The sequence below is a fragment of the Oncorhynchus kisutch genome, unplaced genomic scaffold (assembly GCF_002021735.2).
Source record: "Oncorhynchus kisutch isolate 150728-3 unplaced genomic scaffold, Okis_V2 Okis07a-Okis12b_hom, whole genome shotgun sequence".
Lineage (NCBI taxonomy): Eukaryota > Metazoa > Chordata > Actinopteri > Salmoniformes > Salmonidae > Oncorhynchus > Oncorhynchus kisutch.
Window position 1 is genome coordinate 6393357 of NW_022261984.1, and position 25532 is coordinate 6418888.

The 25532-nt window shown below is 45.7% G+C and overlaps 1 protein-coding gene across 1 annotated transcript in view; it reads right to left on the reverse strand.

Annotated features, from left to right (window-relative positions):
• Positions 1–25532, reverse strand: part of dnah6 (dynein, axonemal, heavy chain 6) — a 141740-nt gene that overhangs the window by 9816 nt on the left and 106392 nt on the right. Inside the window, 14 exon segments of the mRNA XM_031814529.1 lie at positions 3108–3293; positions 5441–5568; positions 6869–6998; positions 7293–7414; positions 8302–8421; positions 11171–11309; positions 12577–12723; positions 15114–15202; positions 16205–16365; positions 18040–18230; positions 18901–19088; positions 19844–19979; positions 24464–24557; positions 24661–24800. Of these exon segments, the coding sequence (XP_031670389.1) occupies positions 3108–3293; positions 5441–5568; positions 6869–6998; positions 7293–7414; positions 8302–8421; positions 11171–11309; positions 12577–12723; positions 15114–15202; positions 16205–16365; positions 18040–18230; positions 18901–19088; positions 19844–19979; positions 24464–24557; positions 24661–24800 (1971 nt within the window).

Below are 25532 nucleotides of genomic sequence, written 5' to 3' on the forward strand. Positions count from 1 at the left end.
AGAGGGAGAAAAAAGAGAGAAGACTAGGGAGAGAGAGGGAGAAAAAAGAGAGAGAAGACTAGGGAGAGGCGAAAGAGAAAAAGAGAGAGAAGACTAGGGAGAGGGAAAGAGAGAAGACTAGGGAGAGAGAGGGAGAAAAAAGAGAGAGAAGACTAGGGAGAGGGAAAGAGAAAAAGTGAGAGAAGACTAGGGAGAGGGAAAGAGAAAAGTGAGAGAAGACTAGGGAGAGGGAAAGAGAGAAAAGAGAGAAGACTAGGGAGAGAGAGGGAGAAAAAAGAGAGAGAAGACTAGGGAGAGGGAAAGAGAAAAGAGAGAGAAGACTAGGGAGAGAGAGGGAGAAAAAAGAGAGAGAAGACTAGGGAGAGAGAGGGAGAAAAAAGAGAAGACTAGGGAGAGAGAGGGAGAAAAAAGAGAGAAGACTAGGGAGAGAGAGGGAGAAAAAAGAGAGAGAAGACTAGGGAGAGGGAAAGAGAAAAAGAGAGAGAAGACTAGGGAGAGGGAAAGAGAGAAGACTAGGGAGAGAGAGGGAGAAAAAAGAGAGAGAAGACTAGGGAGAGGGAAAGAGAAAAAGTGAGAGAAGACTAGGGAGAGGGAAAGAGAAAAGTGAGAGAAGACTAGGGAGAGGGAAAGAGAGAAAAGAGAGAAGACTAGGGAGAGAGAGGGAGAAAAAAGAGAGAAGACTAGGGAGAGAGATGGAGAAAAAAAAGAGAGAAGACTAGGGAGAGGGAAAGAGAGAAAAGAGAGAAGACTAGGGAGAGAGGGAGAAAAAAAGAGAGAAGACTAGGGAGAGGGAGAAAAAGAGAGAGAAGACTAGGGAGAGGGAAAGAGAAAAAGTGAGAGAAGACTAGGGAGAGGGAAAGAGAGAAAAGAGAGAAGACTAGGGAGAGAGAGGGAGAAAAAAGAGAGAAGACTAGGGAGAGAGAGGGAGAAAAAAAAGAGAGAAGACTAGGGAGAGGGAAAGAGAGAAAAGAGAGAAGACTAGGGAGAGAGGGAGAAAAAAAAGAGAGAAGACTAGGGAGAGGGAGAAAAAAGAGAGAGAAGACTAGGGAGAGGGAAAGAGAAAAAGTGAGAGAAGACTAGGGAGAGGGAAAGAGAGAAAAGAGAGAAGACTAGGGAGAGAGAGGGAGAAAAAAGAGAGAAGACTAGGGAGAGAGGGAGAAAAAAGAGAGAAGACTAGGGAGAGAGAGGGAGAAAAAAAAGAGAGAAGACTAGGGAGAGGGAAAGAGAGAAAAGAGAGAAGACTAGGAGGAGAGAGGGAGAAAAAAGAGAGAAGACTAGGGAGAGAGAGGGAGAAAAAAAAGAGAGAAGACTAGGGAGAGAGAGGGAGAAAAAAGAGAGAGAAGTCTAGGGAGAGAGAGGGAGAAAAAGAGAGAGAAGACTAGGGAGAGGGAGAAAAAAGAGAGAAGACTAGGGAGAGGGAAAGAGAAAAAGTGAGAGAAGACTAGGGAGAGAGAGGGAGAACAAAGAGAGAGAAGACTAGGGAGAGAGAGGGAGAAAAAAGAGAGAGAAGACTAGGGAGAGAGAGGGAGAAAAAAGAGAGAGAAGACTAGGGAGAGGGAAAGAGAGAAAAGAGAGAAGACTAGGGAGAGAGAGGGAGAAAAAAGAGAGAAGACTAGGGAGAGAGAGAGAGAAAAAAGAGAGAGAAGACTAGGGAGAGAGAGGGAGAAAAAAGAGAGAGAAGACTAGGGAGAGGGAAAGAGAGAAAAGAGAGAAGACTAGGGAGAGAGAGGGAGAAAAAAGAGAGAAGACTAGGGAGAGGGAAAGAGAAAAAGTGAGAGAAGACTAGGGAGAGAGAGGGAGAACAAAGAGAGAGAAGACTAGGGAGAGAGAGGGAGAAAAAAGAGAGAGAAGACTAGGGAGAGAGAGGGAGAAAAAAGAGAGAGAAGACTAGGGAGAGGGAAAGAGAGAAAAGAGAGAAGACTAGGGAGAGAGAGGGAGAAAAAAGAGAGAAGACTAGGGAGAGAGAGAGAGAAAAAGAGAGAAGACTAGGGAGAGAGAGGGAGAAAAAAGAGATAAGACTAGGGAGAGAGAGGGAGAAAAAAGAGAGAAGACTAGGGAGAGGGAAAGAGAAGACGAGGGAAAGAGAAGACTAGGGAGAGGGAAAGAGAGAAAGAGAGAAGACTAGGGAGAGGGAAAGAGAAGACTAGGGAGAGGGAAAGAGAAGACTAGGGACAGGGAAAGAGAGAAGACTAGGGATAGGGAAAGAGAAGACTAGGGAGAGGGAAAGAGAGAAAGAGAGAAGACTAGGGAGAGGGAAAGAGAAGACTAGGGAGAGGGAAAGAGAGAAAGAGAGAAGACTAGGGAGAGGGAAAGAGAAGACTAGGGAGAGGGAAAGAGAAGACTAGGGAGAGAGAAAGAGAAGACTAGGGAGAGGGAAAGAGAGAGAGATAGAGATGGGTAAATACAGAGCAAGGGCACAGAAGAATAGAAAGTGAGAGTAAGAGACGAGAAAGAAAGAAGTCAGTCTGAAGTGGATGGCGTGCTGCTAATGTTTAAACATGATTCTCTCATCACATCATCCCATCTCACTACCCCTGATAATGACTCTGTGTGTGTGTGTGTTTCTCTGCCTGGGCGGAGTTCCTGTAAGAGAAAATCCACATTCGTCTGAGTGTGTGTGATCACAGAAATGTTAACAACAAGAGCACGCAAACATAGATGTTCTGTTTCCACTATATCATACCACATTGCCTACATATGTCTTCCCATCTGATGTAATGACAACACACAAGTCTCCCATCTGATGTAATGACAACACACAAACACACAAGTCTCCCATCTGATGTAATGCCAACACACAAACACACAAGTCTCCCATCTGATGTAATGACAACACACAAGTCTCCCATCTGATGTAACGACAACACACAAGTCCCATCTGATGTAATGACAACACACAAACACAAGTCTCCCATCTGATGTATTGACAACATCCACACACGTCTGAGAGAAGTAAATATAGTGTTTCACTGTGTCGTAGTACATCGATACATATGTACACAAATTGTGGTTTGGTAAATTGTGTCTGACTCAGGACTTAAAGAGAGGTTCATTGACCCAACTGTACAACAACACGTGTCTATGAGAGAGAGAGATGTCTCTGTCACCTCGATGAAGCAGGTCCTGAGGGCCAGGTCTTTAACCCAGCTGGCCAGGGGTTTGAGGGAGGGGTAGGCTGAGGTGCTCCAGTGGTTTGGAACCTGGTTGTTGAGGAAACTGGTGTAGATCCTCTCCATCTCCTCTGACATCACTACCAGCCCTGCTATAGCCTTCTGGAGGGTACACAGAGACACCTAGGGAGGGAGGGAGGGAGGGAGGGAGGGAGGGAGGGAGGGAGGGAGGGAGGGAGGGAGGGAGGGAGGGAGGGAGGGAGGGAGGGAGGGGAGGCTGAATGTGAGGAGAAGTGTTTATGGGTTGTTTATCTGAGCCATCCACAAGAGAACATCATAAACCCAGAGGTCACCACTGCAGTAACGGTTTGCCAACAATGTGGCTGCAGCATCTGTCCTTATAAACACATACAGATTCTTCTGAAAGTACTCAAACACGTTCCCTTTTTCCACATTTTGTTACGTTACAGCCTTATTCTATAATGGATCAAATTATATTGTTCCCTCATCAATCTACACACAATACCACATAATGACATCACAATACCCCATAATGACATCACAATACCACATAATGACATCACAATACCACATAATGACATCACAATACCCCATAATGACATCACAATACCACATAATGACAAAGCAAAAACAGGTTTTTAGAAATGTTGGCAAAAAATGATGTAAAAATGAAATATTACATTTACATAAGTATTCAACCTTATCGATGAAACTCCAAATTGAGCTCCGGTGCATCCTGTTTCCTGTTTCCATGGATCATCCTTGAGATCAGTGGAGGCTGCTGAGGGGAGAACGGCTCATAATAATGTCTGGTACGGATCAAATGGAATGGCATCACACACGGATGTATTTGTTTATTTGATACCATTCCACTGATTCCACTCCAGTCATTACAACGAGCCCATCCTCCCAAATTAAGGTGCCACCAACCTCCTGTGCTTGAGATCTATATAAGGTACCAACAGTTGACAGTGCATGTCAGAGCAAAAACCGTAGAGCTCTGAGACAGGATTGTGTGGAGGCACAGATCTGGGGAAGGGTACAAAACAACTGTCTGCAGCATTGAAGGTCCCCAAGAACAGTGTCCTCCATCATTTTATAATGGAAATAATTTGGAACGTCAAGACTCTACCTAGAGCTGGCTGCCTGGCCAAACTGAGCAATCAGGGAGAAGGGCCTTGTTCAGGGAGGTGACCAAGAACCTGATGGTCACTCTGACAGAGCTCTAGAGTTCCTTTGTAAAGATGGGAGAACCTTCCAGATGGACAATCATCTCTGCAGCACTCCACCAATCAGGCCTTTATAGTAGAGTGGCAAGTGGAAGTGGAAGCCACTCCTCAGTAAAAAGGCACATGACAGCCCGCTTGGAGTTTGCCAAGAGGCACCTAAAGAAGTCTCAGATCATGAGAAACAAGATTCTCTGGTCTGATGAAACCAAGATTGAACACTTTGGCCTGAATGCCAAACGTCACGTCTGGAGGAAACTTGGCACCATCCCTGCAGTAAAGCATGGTGGTGGCAGCATCATGCTGTGGGGATGTTTTTCAGCGGCAGGGATTGGGAGAATAGTCAGGATCGAGGGAAAGATGAACGGAGCAAAGTACAGAGAGAGATCCTTGATGAAAACCTGCTCCAGAGCGCTGAGGACTAGTTCACCTTCCAACAGGACAACAACCCTAAGCAAACAGACAAAGACAATGCAGGAGTGGCTTCGGGACAAGTCTCTGAATGTCCTTGAGTGGCCCAGCCAGAGCCCAGACTTGAACCCAATCTAACATCTCTGGAGAGATCTGAAAATAGCTGTGCAGCGACGCTCCCCATCCAACCTGACAGAGCTTGAGAGGATCTGAAGAGAAGAATGGGAGAAACTCCCCAAAAACAGGTATGCCAAGCTTGTAGCGACATACCCAGGAAGACTGGAAGCTGTAATCACTGCCATAGGTGCTTCAACAAAGTACTGAGTAAAGGGTCTGAATACTGATGTAAATGTAACATGTAAAAAAATTTAAAATAATTAAAAGCCAACATTTTTGTTGCTTTGTCTTTATGGGCTATTGTGTGTAGATTGATGAGAAAAAACTACATTTAATTAATACATTTTAGAATAAGGCTGTAACAAAATGTGGAAAAAGTCAAGGGGTGAATAGATTCCGAATGCACTGTATGTCCCTCCACTATGCCTCTGGGGACCTTCCATTGAGACCTAGGGGCAGCAGCTGGAACCATGGACCGATACAGCGGTCCTAACATTTCATCAAGGACCTTTTCAACTGGGACCCCTGACCTCTAATGCCTGACCCCTGACTCACCCTGAGGACCCGCAGCAGGTTGTTAAAGCGGTCTACTTCCTGTCCGAGGACGGTGGTGAGGGAGTTGAGGCGTCCGTTGGCGTCACGAATAAACAGAGCCTCTGCTGCCTCATCCATATCCAGACACTCTGAGGAGACAGACCGACATACACAGACAGACCGAGACAGACAGTCAGACAGAGAGACAGATCAGACAGACAGTCAGACAGACACAGACAGACAGACATACACAGACAGACCGATATAGAGACAGGCAGACAGACAGACAGACCGACAGAGAGACAGATCAGACAGATCAGACAGAGAGACAGATCAGACAGACACAGACAGACAGAGAGACAGACACAAACAGAGAGACAGTCAGAAAGAGAGACAGACAGACAGACACAGACAGACAGAGAGACAGACAGACATACACAGACAGACCGATATAGAGACAGGCAGACAGACAGACAGACCGACACAGAGACAGGCAGACAGATCAGACAGAGAGACAGATCAGACAGACACAGACAGACAGAGAGACAGACACAAACAGAGAGACAGTCAGAAAGAGAGACAGACAGACAGACACATACAGACCGTCATAGAGACAGTCAGAAAGAGAGACAGACACAAACCGACAGAGAGACAGTTAGACAGACACAGAAAGACCGACATAGAGACAGTCAGAAAGAGAGACAGACACAGACAGACAGACAGACAGACAGACAGACAGACAGACAGACAGACAGACATAGAGACAGACAGATCAGACAGACACAGACAGACAGTCAGACAGACAGTCAGACAGACACAGACAGACAGAGAGACAGTCAGAAAGAGAGACAGACACAGACAGACAGTCAGTCAGACAGACACAGACAGACACAGACAGACAGACCGACCGACATAGAGACAGTCAGAAAGAGAGACAGACACAGACAGACAGTCAGACAGACACAGACAGACAGACATACAGACAGACCGACCGACATAGAGACAATCAGAAAGAGAGACAGACACATACAGACCGACATAGAGACAGACAGACAGACAGACAGACAGACAGATCAGACAGACACAGACAGACCGACATAGAGACAGTCAGAAAGAGAGACAGACACAGACAGACAGAGAGACACAGAGAGACAGTCAGAAAGAGAGAAAGACACAGACAGACCGTCAGACAGACATGCAGAAAGAGAGACAGACACAGACAGACAGAGAGACAGGCAGGCAGATCAGACAGTGACTTCAACCACACTATAATGAGTTTAGAGAGACTAACTTTAATTTCAAACCAAAGCGAACATCAAACCGTAAAAGCACCAGAATAAATCAAGCCTGAGACGTGTGTGTGTGTGTGTGTGTGTGTGTGTGTGTGTGTGTGTGTGTGTGTGTGTGTGTGTGTGTGTGAGTGAGTGTTTACGTGCGTCTCTCTCTCACCCGGGATCTTGGCGAGGATGGAGTCGGCCAGCTCGTGGACGATCTCGTCGTTGCTCTTGCCCCCGCCGCGGGCTGACGAGCGAGGCTGTACCTCCAGGATGGTGTTGATCAGGGTCATAGTCTCCAGACGCTGTACAGACAGACAAGACCTCACCGTTTTAGGGATGACAATTAACCCACAGGACACAGACTATATACGCCTACAGTATGTATCCATGTTGTCAGCATCAAAGGTAATGTTGTCCTCTTAACTGGCTAAATACATGTTTTGTATTGGTGATGTGACCTCTTATTTTCAGACAGTACATGAACAAAATCTGTCGAAACAAATGTGAATTAGGTACTGTATAGTTAATTGTCCCCAAGCCAGTATTAGCCCACTGAGCTAAAGGTGAGAATATATAAGCAGAGTGAAGTGTCTAACCTGGAAGGCGAGGTTGGCGTTCTCGTGCATACCAAAGATCTCAGGGTCGTCTATGAGAGGAAGGTTCTCTATGTACCTGTTATAGTCACTCAGTCTGTCTGCCTCGGGGGCAAAGTAGACACCTGACACACACAGACAGAATACCAACAGTTAGATCTCACTGAACACACACAGACAGAATACCAACAGTTAGATCTCACTGAACACACACAGACAGAATACCAACAGTTAGATCTCACTGAACACACACAGACAGAATACGAACAGTTAGATCTCACTGAACACACACAGACAGAATACCAACAGTTAGATCTCACTGAACACACACAGACAGAATACCAACAGTTAGATCTCACTGAACACACACAGACAGAATACGAACAGTTAGATCTCACTGAACACACACAGACAGAATACCAACAGTTAGATCTCACTGAACACACACACCGACAGAATACCAACAGTTAGATCTCACTGAACACACACAGACAGAATACGAACAGTTAGATCTCACTGAACACACACAGACAGAATACCAACAGTTAGATCTCACTGAACACACACAGACAGAATACCAACAGTTAGATCTCACTGAACACACACAGACAGAATACGAACAGTTAGATCTCACTGAACACACACAGACAGAATACCAACAGTTAGATCTCACTGAACACACACAGACAGAATACCAACAGTTAGATCTCACTGAACACACACACACAGAATACCAACAGTTAGATCTCACTGAACACACACAGACAGAATACCAACAGTTAGATCTCACTGAACACACAGACAGAATACCAACAGTTAGATCTCACTGAACACACACAGACAGAATACCAACAGTTAGATCTCACTGAACACACACACACACAACAGGACACACCTTTCCCCCGTTTCTCAGATTCAGCAACATTTGTACACACAAATTGTACACACAAATGTGCACGCACACACACACACACACACACACACACACACACACACACACAGTGGTCTTCACCTGAGGTGGAGAAGGTGTACCCTGGGTCCAGGGTGACAGGAGAGAAGAACCGTTTGAGGATGGTGCGGAGACAGCGCTGGTCCCAGGCATCAGTCACCCTGCCTCCGTAGGTTATCTCCCCTGGGGGGAGAGAGGGTGAGGGTGGGGGGAGTCATTAGGCTACTGAAAGGAAGAACATGGACAGAAACCTGGAGGGGCTACCTCCAGAAGAAATGCTCATGTTGGTTTTAAGGTCATTTCCCTAATGAACACGACCCACTTCACATGAACCTGCTGTGGAAAACACATGTGGAATCATTCCTATTACAGACAGAGTGGAGCTGGAACAGAGGGTCTGCTGGGTAAATAGAAGGTTCTAATAGAGGTTCTAAACTTTAGTATGCAGAACACGGAACCCTTCTTTCAGTTATTACACTACGTGAGAGAGGAACACTTTCATTCAGGATGTTTAAAACTATATCATGCTGGGTTAAACACCCAATGATTTTCAAATGGATGGTTTCTGCATACAAAGAACGGTTCAATTAGGAATTAAACAAACATTACAAAGCCTGAAAAAAACAGAAGAATGGAAGAAATCAGTAATGAAATAAAATCTGGCCTCAGGAGCGTGTAATCCCCCCAAATACATTTTAAATGATGTATAATCATTATTAGAAGGTCAAATCTGAAAAAAGGGAAAAACACGTCAGTTTAGAGATACTTTTCGTAATGTAGTGTAGTAATGTAGTGTAGTAATGTAGTGTAGTAATGTAGTGTAGTAATGTAGAGTAGTAATGTAGTGTAGTAATGTAGAGTAGTAATGTAGTGTAGTAATGTAGTGTAGTAATGTAGAGTAGTAATGTAGTGTAGTAATGTAGTGTGGTAATGTAGTGTAGTAATGTAGTGTAGTAATGTAGTGTAGTAATGTAGAGTAGTAATGTAGTGTAGTAATGTAGAGTAGTAATGTAGTGTGGTAATGTAGTGTAGTAATGTAGTGTCGTAATGTAGTGTCGTAATGTAGTGTAGTAATGTAGAGTAGTAATGTAGTGTAGTAATGTAGAGTAGTAATGTAGTGTAGTAATGTAGTGTAGTAATGTAGAGTAGTAATGTAGTGTCGTAATGTAGAGTAGTAATGTAGTGTAGTAATGTAGAGTAGTAATGTTGTGTAGTAATGTAGTGTAGTAATGTAGTGTAGTAATGTAGTGTCGTAATGTAGTGTAGTAATGTAGTGTCGTAATGTAGTGTCGTAATGTAGTGTAGTAATGTAGTGTAGTAATGTAGTGTAGTAATGTAGTGTAGTAATGTAGTGTCGTAATGTAGTGTCGTAATGTAGTGTAGTAATGTAGTGTCGTAATGTAGTGTCGTAATGTTGTGTCGTAATGTAGTGTAGTAATGTAGTGTAGTAATGTAGCGTAGTAATGTAGTGTAGTAATGTAGAGTAGTAATGTAGTGTAGTAATGTAGTGTAGTAATGTAGTGTAGTAATGTAGTGTCGTAATGTTATGTCATAATGTAGTGTCCTAATGTAGTTTAGTAATGTAGAGTAGTAATGTAGAGTAGTAATGTAGTGTAGTAATGTAGTGTAGTAATGTAGTGTAGTAATGTAGTGTCGTAATGTAGTGTCATAATGTAGTGTAGTAATGTAGTGTAGTAATGTAGTGTCGTAATGTAGTGTCGTAATGTAGTGTAGTAATGTAGTGTCGTAATGTAGTGTAGTAATGTAGTGTAGTAATGTAGTGTAGTAATGTAGTGTCGTAATGTAGTGTCGTAATGTAGTGTAGTAATGTAGTGTAGTAATGTAGTGTAGTAATGTAGTGTCGTAATGTAGTGTCGTAATGTAGTGTAGTAATGTAGTGTAGTAATGTAGTAATGTAGTGTAGTAATGTAGTGTATGTGGACACCTCCTTGTCAAACATCATTCGCAAATTAAATCCAATTTTACTGGTCACATGTTATTGCAGGTGTAGCGAAATGCTTGTGTTCCTAGCTACAAAAGTACAGTAGTGTCTAACAATTCACAACAATACCTGCTACTAAACCTCCCAGAACCTCAGGGTCTTCCCTGCTACTAAACCTCAGGGTCTTCCCTGCTACTAAACCTCAGGGTCTTCCCTGCTACTAAACCTCAGGGTCTTCCCTGCTACTAAACCTCCCAGAACCTCAGGGTCTTCCCTGCTACTAAACCTCAGGGTCTTCCCTGCTACTAAACTTCAGGGTCTTCCCTGCTACTAAACCTCCCAGAACCGCAGGGTCTTTCCTGCTACTAAACCTCCCAGAACATCAGGGTCTTCCCTGCTACTAAACCTCCCAGAACCTCAGGGTCTTCCCTGCTACTAAACCTCCCAGAACATCAGGGTCTTCCCTGCTATTAAACCTCCCAGAACCTCAGGGTCTTCCCTGGTGCAAAACCTCCCAGAACCTCAGTATCTTCACTGCTACTAAACCTCCCAGAACCTCAGGGTCTTCCCTGCTACTAAACCTCCCAGAACCTCAGGGTCTTCCCTGCTACTAAACCTCCCAGAACCTCAGGGTCTTCCCTACTACTAAACCTCCCAGAACCTCAGGGTCTTCCCTGCTACTAAACCTCCCAGAACCTCAGGGTCTTCCCTGCTACTAAACCTCTCAGAACCTCAGGGTCTTCCCTGCTACTAAACCTCCCAGAACCTCAGGGTCTTCCCTGCTACTAAACCTCCCAGAACCTCAGGGTCTTCCCTGCTACTAAACCTCTCAGAACCTCACAGTGGCCAGCAGTAATGTGAATAATGGAGGACCCGGCAGGGAGACAGGCAGACAGGGAGGCTGGAAGGGAGACAGGCAGGGAGACAGGCAAGGAGGGAGACAGACAGGCAGGGAGACAGGCAGGGCGGCCGATACACACACAGTCCTACCAGTGATGTAGATGAGAGCATCCCAGGGTATGTGACCAGTCTGACAGTAGAGGTTCTGGTTGAGCAGGGCACACTCTCTGTCGCTGTCGTTGAACTCATAACGGATGTTCCAACCCAGAGGACCAAACTTCTTCCTCTCCTGCAACACACACTCACTGTTTTTATTCTACTGTCAATCTCAACATCAGTTACAAAGACAATGAATACAGTAGGAGGTGTGTGTTCTGACCTGTATGATGGCGTGGAAGTAGACATAATGTATACAGTAGGAGGTGTGTGTTCTGACCTAATGAATACAGTAGGAGGTGTGTGTTCTGACATAATGAATACAGTAGGAGGTGTGTGTTCTGACAAAATGAATACAGTAGGAGGTGTGTATTCTGACATAATGAATACAGTAGGAGGTGTGTATTCTGACATAATGAATACAGTAGGAGGTGTGTATTCTGACATAATGAATCCAGTAGGAGGTGTGTATTCTGACATAATGAATACAGTAGGAGGTGTATTCTGACATAATGAATACAGTAGGAGGTGTGTGTTCTGACCTAATGAATACAGTAGGAGGTGTGTGTTCTGACATAATGAATACAGTAGGAGGTGTGTATTCTGACATAATGAATCCAGTAGGAGGTGTGTATTCTGACATAATGAATCCAGTAGGAGGTGTGTATTCTGACATAATGAATACAGTAGGAGGTGTGTGTTCTGACATAATGAATACAGTAGGAGGTGTGTATTCTGACATAATGAATACAGTAGGAGGTGTGTGTTCTGACCTAATGAATACAGTAGGAGGTGTGTGTTCTGACATAATGAATACAGTAGGAGGTGTGTGTTCTGACCTAATGAATACAGTAGGAGGTGTGTGTTCTGACATAATGTATACAGTAGGAGGTGTGTGTTCTGACATAATGAATACAGTAGGAGGTGTGTGTTCTGACATAATGAATACAGTAGGAGGTGTGTGTTCTGACATAATGAATACAGTAGGAGGTGTGTATTCTGACATAATGAATACAGTAGGAGGTGTGTGTTCTGACATAATGAATACAGTAGGAGGTGTGTGTTCTGACATAATGAATACAGTAGGAGGTGTGTGTTCTGACATAATGAATACAGTAGGAGGTGTGTGTTCTGACATAATGAATACAGTAGGAGGTGTGTGTTCTGACATAATGAATACAGTAGGAGGTGTGTGTTCTGACATAATGAATACAGTAGGAGGTGTGTGTTCTGACATAATGAATACAGTAGGAGGTGTGTGTTCTGACATATTGAATACAGTAGGAGGTGTGTGTTCTGACATAATGTATACAGTAGGAGGTGTGTGTTCTGACATAATGAATACAGTAGGAGGTGTGTGTTCTGACATAATGAATACAGTAGGAGGTGTGTGTTCTGACCTGTATGATGGCGTGGAAGAAGCAGACTCCAAAGATGATCTTCCTCCACTGGCGTCCCAGGATGTGCTCCTCAAAGAAGTTGTTGGTGATCTCAGTGAACGCCCTGCGCACGTTGGCACGTAGACCCTTAGGAGGCTCGTTGGTCACCTGGCCCACGCACACACACACACACACACACACACACACACACACACACACACACACACACACACACACACACACACACACACACACACACACACACACACACACACACACACACACACACACACACACACACACACACACACACACACACACAGAAGTCCACAGACGCACAGACGTCCACACACAGATGTGGAAATAAAAGGATAACCAATCAGATAATTCCGAGACATACAGTGCCTTGCGAAAGTATTCGGCCCCCTTAAACTTTGCGACCTTTTGCCACATTTCAGGCTTCAAACATAAAGATATAAACTGTATTTTTTTGTGAAGAATCAACAACAAGTGGGACACAATCATGAAGTGGAACGACATTTATTGGATATTTCAAACTTTTTTAACAAATCAAAAACTGAAAAATTGGGCATGCAAAATTATTCAGCCCCCTTAAGTTAATACTTTGTAGCGCCACCTTTTGCTGCGATTACAGCTGTAAGTCGCTTGGGGTATGTCTCTATCAGTTTTGCACATCGAGAGACTGAATTTTTTTCCCATTCCTCCTTGCAAAACAGCTCGAGCTCAGTGGGGTTGGATGGAGAGCATTTGTGAACAGCAGTTTTCAGTTCTTTCCACAGATTCTCGATTGGATTCAGGTCTGGACTTTGACTTGGCCATTCTAACACCTGGATATGTTTATTTTTGAACTATTACTTTATGTTTTGGATCATTGTCTTGTTGGAAGACAAATCTCCGTCCCAGTCTCAGGTCTTTTCTTTTCCTTTCTTCCAGAATGGTCCTGTATTTGGCTCCATCCATCTTCCCATCAATTTTAACCATCTTCCCTGTCCCTGCTGAAGAAAAGCAGGCCCAAACCATGATGCTGCCACCACCATGTTTGACAGTGGGGATGGTGTGTTCAGGGTGATGAGCTGTGTTGCTTTTACGCCAAACATAACGTTTTGCATTGTTGCCAAAAAGTTCCATTTTGGTTTCATCTGACCAGAGCACCTTCTTCCACATGTTTGGTGTGTCTCCCAGGTGGCTTGTGGCAAACTTTAAACAACACTTTTTATGGATATCTTTAAGAAATGGCTTTCTTCTTGCCACTCTTCCATAAAGGCCAGATTTGTGCAATATACGACTGATTGTTGTCCTATGGACAGAGTCTCCCACCTCAGCTGTAGATCTCTGCAGTTCATCCAGAGTGATCATGGGCCTCTTGGCTGCATCTCTGATCAGTCTTCTCCTTGTATGAGCTGAAAGTTTAGAGGGACGGCCAGGTCTTGGTAGATTTGCAGTGGTCTGATACTCCTTCCATTTCAATATTATCGCTTGCACAGTGCTCCTTGGGATGTTTAAAGCTTGGGAAATATTTTTGTATCCAAATCCGGCTTTAACCTTCTTCACAACAGTATCTCGGACCTGCCTGGTGTGTTCCTTGTTCTTCATGATGCTCTCTGCGCTTTTAACGGACCTCTGAGACTATCACAGTGCAGGTGCATTTATACGGAGACTTGATTACACACAGGTGGATTGTATTTATCATCATGAGTCATTTAGGTCAACATTGGATCATTCAGAGATCCTCACTGGACTTCTGGAGAGAGTTTGCTGCACTGAAAGTAAAGGGGCTGAATAATTTTGCACGCCCAATTTTTCAGTTTATGATTTGTTAAAAAAGTTTGAAATATCCAATAAATGTCGTTCCACTTCATGATTGTGTCCCACTTGTTGTTGATTCTTCACAAAAAAATACAGTTTTATATCTTTATGTTTGAAGCCTGAAATGTGGCAAAAGGTCGCAAAGTTCAAGGGGGCAGAATACTTTCGCAAGGCACTGTAGATATGCACCCACGCTCAATCACATGGGTTAGGTGTGTGTGAGCACACACGTGTGTATGTGTCTATAAAGAGCGATGGCCCTACATGTGTGTGTAAGCCATGTGTGACAAGACCACTCTCTCATGGTTAGAGAAGGCCCTGTGAGGGATATGAAATACTGTCCGGAGTGGCTAAGGTTGAGAGGAGTGGCTAATGTTGAGAGGAGTGGCTAAGGTTGAGAGGAGTGGCTAAGGTTGAGAGGACAATCTGTCCAAAGACGCAAACAGGAAATAACGGAATTGCTGAGGATCCATAAATATCTCAACAGAGCCTTGAGAATCCAATACTGTTTCAATTTAGACAATCCAAGATTATGCTCTAGAACCTAAGACTGAGTTGTAGAACTAAGTCTGAGATTGTAGAACCTAAGACTGAGATTCTAGAACCAAAGACTGAGATTCTAGAACCTAAGACTGAGTTCCAGAATCTAAAACGGAGTAGTAGAACCTAAATTTGAGTTGTAGAATGGAAGGTCTCTATGTCCTGTGACAGAGTGTAAAGGTGAGCGTTACCTTGACAGAGTTCTGGAGGACGGTGACAGGGAACACCTTGGTGGGCATGGAGCTCAGGAACAACCTGAAGTTCTCATGGATCACCGTGTCTAACAGGGAGGAGGTGACAGAATGAGTCAGTAGACATAAACACAGCACACACACACAGGGTCAGTCCAGTCCATAGCGTGTCGTAGAGAGGTCCAGCAGCACAGGACAGCCGCAGGTGCAGGGTGTGTGTGTGAGAGCCATTCAAATCCCCATTCACCCTGTGTCCTGACCTAACCACACAGCAACACCTCACACCACCTGATACCCAGGTACATACAGTTGACGTGGGAAGTTTACATCACTTAGGTTGGAGTCATTAAAACTAGTTTACATCACTTAGGTTGGAGTCATTAAAACTAGTTTACATCACTTAGGTTGGAGTCATTAAAACTAGTTTACATCACTTAGGTTGGAGTCATTAAAACTAGTTTACATCACTTAGGTTGGAGTCATTAAAACTAGTTTACATCACTTAGGTTGGAGTCATTAAAACTCGTTTTTCAACCACTCCACAAATGTCTTGTTAACAAACTGTAGTTTTGGCCAGTCGGTTTGGACATCTACTTTGTTTTGTTTTATTTTTTATTTGACCTTTATTTAACTAGGCAAGTCAGTTAATAACACATCCTACATCCTACCTATATGACCTAGGATGTTATATACTGTAGGGAATATGGTCAATATAAATGGTGTGTGTAGGGTGTGTGTGTGTGTGTGTGAGTTTAGGGTGTCTGTGTGTAGGTTATGTGTGTGTGTGTCTGTGTGTAGGGGGTGTGTGTGTGTCTACAGTATGTGTGTCTGTGCGTAGTGTGTGTTTGTTTAGGGTGTCTGTGTGTAGGTTATGTGTGTGTGTGTGTGTGTGTGTGTGTGTGTGTGTGTGTGTGTGTGTGTGTGTGTGTGTGTGTGTGTGTGTGTGTGTGTGTGTGTGTGTCTGTGTGTAGGGTGTGTGTCTGTGTGTGTGTACAGTGTGTGTGTCTGTGTGTAGGTGGTGTGTGTTTAGGGTGTCTGTATGTAGGGTGTGTCTGTGTGTAGGGTGTGTGTGTGTGTTTAGGGTGTCTGACCCGGCTCAGTGAAGGTCTTGATAAGTTCCTCCATGGCTAACATCCAGGACACAGCCAGGTGACAGTTCTGGAGGAAGATCCAGTTACCACTCTTCAGAGCTTCCAGAATCATCTTCTCAGCTATAGGACCCTGACCCTGACCTAGAGAGATAGACCTCACCCTGGAGAGAGAGACAGAGTTAATACTGAGAGACCCTGACCTAGAGAGATAGACCTCACCCTGGAGAGAGAGACATGGGGTTAATACTGAGAGACCCTGACCTAGAGAGATAGACCTCACCCTGGAGAGAGAGACAGAGTTAATACTGAGAGACCCTGACCTAGAGAGATAGACCTCACCCTGGAGAGAGAGACAGAGTTAATACTGAGAGACCCTGACCTAGAGAGATAGACCTCACCCTGGAGAGAGAGACAGAGTTAATACTGAGAGACCCTGACCTAGAGAGATAGACCTCACCCTGGAGAGAGAGACAGAGTTAATACTGAGAGACCCTGACCTAGAGAGATAGACCTCACCCTGGAGAGAGAGACAGAGTTAATACTGAGAGACCCTGACCTAGAGAGATAGACCTCACCCTGGAGAGAGAGACAGAGTTAATACTGAGAGACCCTGACCTAGAGAGATAGACCTCACCCTGGAGAGAGAGACAGAGTTAATACTGAGAGACAGAGTTAATACTGAGAGACCCTGACCTAGAGAGATTAGACCTCACCCTGGAGAGAGAGACATGGGGTTAATACTGAGAGACCCTGACCTAGAGAGATAGACCTCACCCTGGAGAGAGAGACAGAGTTAATACTGAGAGACAGAGTTAATACTGAGAGACCCTGACCTAGAGAGATTAGACCTCACCCTGGAGAGAGAGACATGGGGTTAATACTGAGAGACCCTGACCTAGAGAGATAGACCTCACCCTGGAGAGAGACAAGGGGTTAATACTGAGAGACCCTGACCTAGAGAGATAGACCTCACCCTGGAGAGAGAGACATGGGGTTAATACTGAGAGACAGAGGGTTAATACTGAGAGACCCTGACCTAGAGAGATAGACCTCACCCTGGAGAGAGAGACAGAGAGTTAACACTGAGAGACAGAGGGTTAATACTGAGAGACAGAGGGATAATACTGAGAGACAGAGTTAATACTGAGAGATAGAGAGTTATTACTGAGAGACAGAGTTAATACTGAGAGACAGAGAGTTAATACTGAGAGACAGAGTTAATACTGAGAGAAAGAGAGTTAATACTGAGAGACAGAGAGTTAATACTGAGAGACAGAGTTAATACTGAGAGACAGATGATTAATACTGAGAGACAGATGATTAATACTGAGAGACAGAGTTAATACTGAGAGACAGAGAGTTAATACTGAGAAACAGAGTAAATACTGGGAGACAGAGAGTTAATACTGAGAGACAGAGTTAATACTGAGAGACAGAGGATTAATACTGAGAGACAGAGTTAATATTGGGAGACAGAGAGTTAATACTGAGAGACAGATAGTTAATACTGAGAGACAGAGAGTTAATACTGAGAGACAGAGTTAATACTGAGAGACAGAGTTAATACTGAGAGACAGAGAGGACCCTGACCTAGAGAGAGATTTGTATTTACTTATTTTTCATTTAACCTTTATTTAACTAGGCAAGTCAGTTAACAACAAATTCTTATTTACAATGACGGCCTACATCAGCCAAACCTGGACACATGATGAGAAAGAAGGACAAGTTGTTAATACTGAGATACAGGGGACGGACATAGAGAGGGGAACAGTCTCAGAGAGGGGGACAGTGGTACCCAACTACCCCTCCCTCCTCCCGCTGTCCCACCCCCTCACCTGTCCAGGTATCCCCTCTCCTTGGCAAAGCGTTGGAAGGCTCCCATGGGGTCTGATCCGGTACTGAGGATGAAGACCAGGGGGGTGGAGGGAGACATGTCACTGTAGAGAGTGGCCAGGTCAACAGGAGGGTTCTCTACAAACTGTTTCCCCAGGCTCACGATCACAAACTCTGTCACCGCAAACACCACCTAGAGGGAGGGAGGGAGAGTGGCAGGGAGAGTAAGTCAATTCCCTCTGGCTATCTACTCTGATTCCAGAGTACTCTCCTCTGAGTGTTTCAGAGAGCAGAATAACTGCATTTACAAACGTTCAACACCAGCTGAATATGGCCGCTGTCAGCAAACGTTGGCAAAAAAACATAATAAAAATGTTGCCAGCAGTACAGTTACAGTCACCAACACTCAGGATAACATGAAAACAGCCTAACCAGCTCTGCTAGCTCAAGGAAAATGGTCAGAGTGAGGTGTTCTCTCATTATGTGTCTGGAAGTAGCTAGCCAGTTAGCTTGGGTGGTTGACGATAGTTGTGAGGTCAGAACGCTCGGCTCAGACCTAGTCCTCGCGCCAGAGCGTCCAGTATGCGCTCTGAACACTCCGAGAGCCAAACGCTCTGGATTTACCAACGTACAATCTGACAACGCTCAGACCACACTCTGGCACTCCAGATTGAATTTAAGAACACACCCTAAATAAAACGGATGGATGAACATAACTGCAAATATCGCTGTGTGGCCTGAAGGGCAACTTCTATCAAATATGACCATTGATATACAACATACAATGAGAGAGATGCCAAGAAAATTGGCAGCCCTTTCACCATCACAAGCAGACACACACGCACACCAATAACCCCCACTACCTTCTCCTCCATGAAGCTCTTGATGAGCACCAGTTTCTGGAAGGCCCCCAGTCTCTGATCCCAGTGACCCCTGACCCCGTTTGCCTTTTCCTTCTCTTCTTCAGACATCTCCTCTGAGTAGGGAGGCAGCTGGGAGTCAGACACGTAGCCCTGCCAGTTCTCTGGGTTGAAACACACTTCCAGACGACCTGGGAACACACACTCCAATATTCATCTACTTCTGTTGCTAGGCAGAAGAGTGTGTGTTCCCATTGACAACATTAGCAGATTACAAGGTAGTGGTAATCTCTAGGTTATTTTAGCCGTGTTACAACTCTACCTAGTGGTAATCTCTAGGTTATTTTAGCTGTGTGTTACTCTACCTAGTTTTATAGAGATGGGTGTCTAGGTTATTTTAGCTGTGTGTTACTCTACCTAGTTTTATAGAGATGGGTGTCTAGGTTATTTTAGCTGTGTGTTACTCTACCTAGTTTTATAGAGATGGGTGTCTAGGTTATTTTAGCTGTGTGTTACTACTCTACCTAGTTTTATAGAGATGGGTGTCTAGGTTATTTTAGCTGTGTGTTACTCTACCTAGTTTTATAGAGATGGGTGTCTAGGTTATTTTAGCTGTGTGTTACTGCTCTACCTAGTTTTATAGAGATGGGTGTCTAGGTTATTTTAGCTGTGTGTTACTCTACCTAGTTTTATAGAGATGGGTGTCTAGGTTATTTTAGCTGTGTGTTACTCTACCTAGTTTTATAGAGATGGGTGTCTAGGTTATTTTAGCTGTGTGTTACTCTACCTAGTTTTATAGAGATGGGTGTCTAGGTTATTTTAGCTGTGTGTTACTACTCTACCTAGTTTTATAGAGATGGGTGTCTAGGTTATTTTAGCTGTGTGTTACTCTACCTAGTTTTATAGAGATGGGTGTCTAGGTTATTTTAGCTGTGTGTTACTCTACCTAGTTTTATAGAGATGGGTGTGGCGGTGATCTCTCTCTTGATGCCATTGAAGCAGGGCAGAGTGTCCTCCAGCTCACAGCATGTCTGCCAGGTAAACTCTGACAGCCATGGCACCTCAGGCCTCTCTGGATGATCCTGATGGGGGAGAGGGAGGGAGAGAGAAGACAGGGGGAGGGAGGGAGAGACAGCCAGGGGGAGGGAGGGAGAGAGAGACAGGGGGAGGGAGGAGAGACAGCCAGGGGGAGGGAGGGAGAGAGAGAGCCAGGGGGAGAGAAAGGCAGGGGGGGAGGGGAGAGAGACAGCCAGGGGGAGGGAGGGAGAGAGAGAACCAGGGGGGGGAGACAGGGGGAGGGAGAGAGAGCCAGAGGGAGGGAGAGACGCCAGGGGGAGGGAGGGAGAGAGAGACAGCCAGGGGGGAGGGAAGGGAGAGAGAGAGCCGGGGGGGGGGGGGGGGGGGGGGAGACAGCCAGGGGGGAGGGAGGAGAGAGAGACAGCCAGAGGGAGAGACCAGCCAGGGGGGGAGGGAGGAAGAAGAGACAGCCAGGGGGGAGGGATGAAGAGACAGCCAGGGGGGAGGGAGGGAGAGACAGCCAGGGGGAGGGAGGGAGAGACAGCCAGGGGGGAGGGAGGAAGAGACAGCCAGGGGGGAGGGAGGGAGAGACAGCCAGGGGGGAGGGAGGGAAGAGACAGCCAGGGGGGGAGGGAGGGGAGAGACAGCCAGGGGGGAGGGAGAGAGAGAGAGAGAGCCAGAGGAGAGGGAGGGAGGAGAGAAGGGGTGGTGCGGCAAAGGAAAAGTTGGTCGGGTGTTGGAGATAGAGAGAGAGGGGAGAGGGATGGAGAAAGGGAGAGGGGACAAAAGATAAGAGAAGTGCAGTGGACAGAGAAGTGAATGGATAGATAGAGAGGGGTGTGGGAGAGGAGACATAAGAGAATGATAGATAGAGAGGGGGTGTGGAGAGGAGACATAAGAGAATGATAGATAGAGAGGGGTGTGTAGAGAGGAGACATACGAGAATAATAGATAGAGAGGGGGTGTGGAGAGGAGACATAAGAGAATGATAGATAGAGAGGGGGTGTGGAGAGGTGACATAAGAGAATGATAGAGAGGGGGGTGTGTGGAGAGGAGACATAAGAGAATGATAGATAGAGAGGGGGTGTGGAGAGGATACATAAGAGAATGATAGATAGAGAGGGGGTGTGGAGAGGAGACATAAGAGAATGATAGATAGAGAGGGGGTGTGGAGAGGAGACATAAGAGAATGATAGATAGAGAGGGGGTGTGGAGAGGAGACATAAGAGAATGATAGATAGAGGGGGGGGTGTGGAGAGGAGACATAAGAGAATGATAGATAGAGGGGGGGTGTGGAGAGGAGACATAAGAGAATGATAGATAGAGAGGGGGTGTGGAGAGGAGACATAAGAGAATGATAGATAGAGAGGGGGTGGTGTGGAGAGGAGACATAAGAGAATGATAGCTAGAGAGGGGGTGTGGAGAGGAGACATAAGAGAATGATAGATAGAGGGGGGTGTGGAGAGGGAGACATAAGAGAATGATAGATAGAGGGGGGGTGTGGAGAGGAGACATAAGAGAATTGATAGATAGAGGGGGGGTTGTGGAGAGGAGACATAAGAGAATGATAGATAGAGGGGGGGTGTGGAGAGGAGATAGAAGAGAATGATGATAGAGAGGGGGTGTGGAGAGGAGAGGAGACATAAGAGAATGATAGATAGAGGGGGGGTGTGGAGAGGAGAGGAGATAGAGAGAATGATAGATAGAGAGGGGTGTGGAGAGGAGAGGAGATAGAAGAGAATGATAGATAGAGAGGGGGGTGTGGAGAGGAGAGGAGACATAAGAGAATGATAGATAGAGAGGGGTGTGGAGAGGAGAGGAGACATAAGAGAATGATAGATAGAGGGGGGGTGTGGAGAGGAGAGGAGAGATAGAAGAGAATGATAGATAGAGAGGGGGTGTGGAGAGGAGAGGAGATAGAAGAGAATGATAGATAGAGGGGGGTGTGGAGAGGAGAGGAGACATAAGAGAATGATAGATAGAGAGGGGGTGTGGAGAGGAGACATAAGAGAATGATAGATAGAGAGGGGGGTTTGGAGCGGAGACATAAGAGAATGATAGATAGAGGGGGGGGTGTGGAGAGGAGATATAAGAGAATGATAGATAGAGAGGGGGTGTGGAGAGGAGACATAAGAGAATGATAGATAGAGAGGGGGTGTGGAGAGGAGAGGAGACATAAGAGAATGATAGATAGAGGGGGGGGTGTGGAGAGGAGACATAAGAGAATGATAGATAGAGAGGGGGTGTGGAGAGGAGACATAAGAGAATGATAGATAGAGAGGGGGTGTGGAGAGGAGAGGAGACATAAGAGAATGATAGATAGAGGGGGGGGGGGGTGGAGAGGAGACATAAGAGAATGATAGATAGAGAGGGGGTGTGGAGAGGAGACATAAGAGAATGATAGATAGAGGGGGGGTGTGGAGAGGAGACATAAGAGAATGATAGATAGAGAGGGGGTGTGGAGAGGAGAGGAGATAGAAGAGAATGATAGATAGAGAGGGGGTGTGGAGAGGAGAGGAGATAGAAGAGAATGATAGATAGAGAGGGGGTGTGGAGAGGAGAGGAGGATAGAAGAGAATGATAGATAGAGAGGGGGTGTGGAGAGGAGACATAAGAGAATGATAGATAGAGAGGGGGTGTGGAGAGGAGAGGAGACATAAGAGAATGATAGATAGAGGGGGGGTGTGGAGAGGAGACATAAGAGAATGATAGATAGAGAGGGGTGTGGAGAGGAGACATAAGAGAATGATAGATAGAGGGGGGGTGTGGAGAGGAGACATAAGAGAATGATAGATAGAGAGGGGGTGTGGAGAGGAGACATAAGATAATGATAGATAGAGAGGGGGTGTGGAGAGGAGACATAAGAGAATGATAGATAGAGAGGGGGTGTGGAGAGGAGACATAAGAGAATGATAGATAGAGAGGGGGTGTGGAGAGGAGACATAAGAGAATGATAGATAGAGAGGGGGTGTGGAGAGGAGATAGAAGAGAATGATAGATAGAGGGGGGTGTGGAGAGGAGACAGAAGAGGAGAGAGGACAAGGGGACATTGGGTATTACGTGGAGAACCGAGGTGATGGATGGAGAGAAGATGAGGTGGCAGGTGAAAGAAGATAAGCAGGGGAGGACGGAGGATCAGGACATCATTTTAATGAGAATGTTCCCCCAATGGTTTAGGGTCCCAGTTTCAGACAAAGCGGCCATCTTTCCCATGCTTAAATAACAGACTAAACCGCCCATTAGATATAGAGTCATTGAATAATACATTCAGCAATCCACTCTTGTCAGAACTCTTCAAAAAACTCTGCTCTAGTGAAATCCCAACACACTGTTCTCAGGCTAGTTTAGTGTATGGCACACCTTATGATTAGAGTTAGAACTGGGGAGGGTTAGCTGATCCTAGATCTGTGTCTCTGGAGACAGCTAAGTCATTGACTCCACACAGACACATGGGGACATCAGTATTCTACACACAGTCACAGGTTAGAGGGGACTCTCTCCCCCTCTCTGTTTCTCTCTCCTGCAGAGCGGGAAAGAGGCTGACAAGCCCTCTGGTATACAGACACTCCTAACTAGGAGATTTAAAATGATGCATTCCTAATGGGCTGAGTAAAGACTGCTGAGGGATAGAAGAAGTGGGAATCATTGTCTGGCTCAAGACCTATCTTCATTTTAGGGAGAGATTCCAGACAGCCCTGTTATAGACCAGTGACAATTGACAGTTTATCAACATTTATGTTGTGCTGCATATTACAACAAACCTGAGCCCTCTTTCTGGTTTGGGTTTGAACAGTAATATGATTGGTAAAGGGCTGAAATATAAACTCTACGATTGGTAAAGGGCTGAAATATAAACTCTATGATTGGTAAAGGGCTGAAATATAAACTCTATGATTGGTAAAGGTCTGAAATATAAACTCTATGATTGGTAAAGGTCTGAAATATAAACTCTATGATTGGTAAAGGGCTGAAATATAAACTCTATGATTGGTAAAGGTCTGAAATATAAACTCTATGATTGGTAAAGGTCTGAAATATAAACTCTATGATTGGTAAAGGTCTGAAATATAAACGCTACGATTGGTAAAGGGCTGAAATATAAACTCTACGATTGGTAAAGGTCTGAAATATAAACTCTATGATTGGTAAAGGTCTGAAATATAAACTCTACGATTGGTAAAGGGCTGAAATATAAACTCTACGATTGGTAAAGGTCTGAAATATAAACTCTACGATTGGTAAAGGTCTGAAATATAAACTCTATGATTGGTAAAGGGCTGAAATATAAACTCTACGATTGGTAAAGGTCTGAAATATAAACTCTATGATTGGTAAAGGGCTTGAAATATAAACTCTACGATTGGTAAAGGTCTGAAATATAAACTCTACGATTGGTAAAGGACTTGAAATTCTTCCCGTGATTTGCTAAGAGCTCACATATCTATCCTTTTTGACTGGCTTAGAGTGGACACTAGTTGCCTTTAATTGGCTGACAGTGGACGATAGTCCCATTTGATTGGCTGACCGGCCCGTCAATCAACCAGACTACCTTGTCTAGGGGGGGCGCTCCTCGCAGGAAGTGCTGCCACTCTGCATCAGTGACCTCCCCATGCTGGCGCATGATGTCCACACAAAGCATGAAGCTGTAATAACAAAAATAAGAATCATCATCATCATCATCATCATGTTTGTAGAGCCCATTTGATACCCACAATGCAGCTTAAAGAAAGGTCAAACCCCCTTTACCTGTAGATGGTCTTGTGCTGCTCAAACAGGCCACGGGATATGTTGGTGTAGCTGGTGAGCAGGGTCTGGTCCAGGAGGATCTGCAGGTGCTCTTCCAGAACACTGCTCTTCTCTGATATCTCTATGGTGGAGTTAAAGAGCTACAGGGGAGGGGGGTCAGGGAGAGCAGGGGAGAGGGAGGAAGGTGGGGAGGGGGGTCAGGGTGAGCAGGGGAGAGGGAGGAAGGTGGGGAGGGGGATCAGGGAGAGTAGGGGAGAGGGAGGAAGGTGGGGAGGGGGATCAGGGTGAGCAGGGGAGAGGGAGGAAGGTGGGGAGGGGGATCAGGGAGAGCAGGGGAGAGGGAGGAAGGTGGGGAGGGGGATCAGGGAGAGCAGGGGAGAGGGAGGAAGGTGGGGAGGGGGATCAGGGAGAGTAGGGGAGAGGGAGGAATGTGGGGAAGAGATGATCAGGGGAGAGAGAGAAGGGGAGGGAGAGGGAGGGAGGGAGGGAGGGAGGGAGGGAGGGAGAGAGAGAGAGAGAGAGAGAGAGACGAGAGAGAGAGAGAGAGGAGAGAGAGAGAGAGGGAGGGAGGGAGGAGGGAGGGAGGGAGGGAGGGAGGGAGGGAGGGAGGGAGGGAGAGGGAGGGAGGGAGGGGAGGAAAATGGGGAGGAGATGATCAGGGGAGATAAGGAGGGAGAGGGAGGGGGTGATCAGGGGGAGAGCGAGAAGGGGAGGGAGAGGGAGGGAGGGAGGGAGGGAGGGAGGGGAGGGAGGGAGGGAGGGAGGGAGGGAGCGAGGGAGGGAGGGAGAGGGAGGAAAATGGGGAGGAGATGGGGAAGAGATGATCAGGGGAGATGGGGAGTGGGTGATCAGGGGAGAGCGAGAGGGGGGAG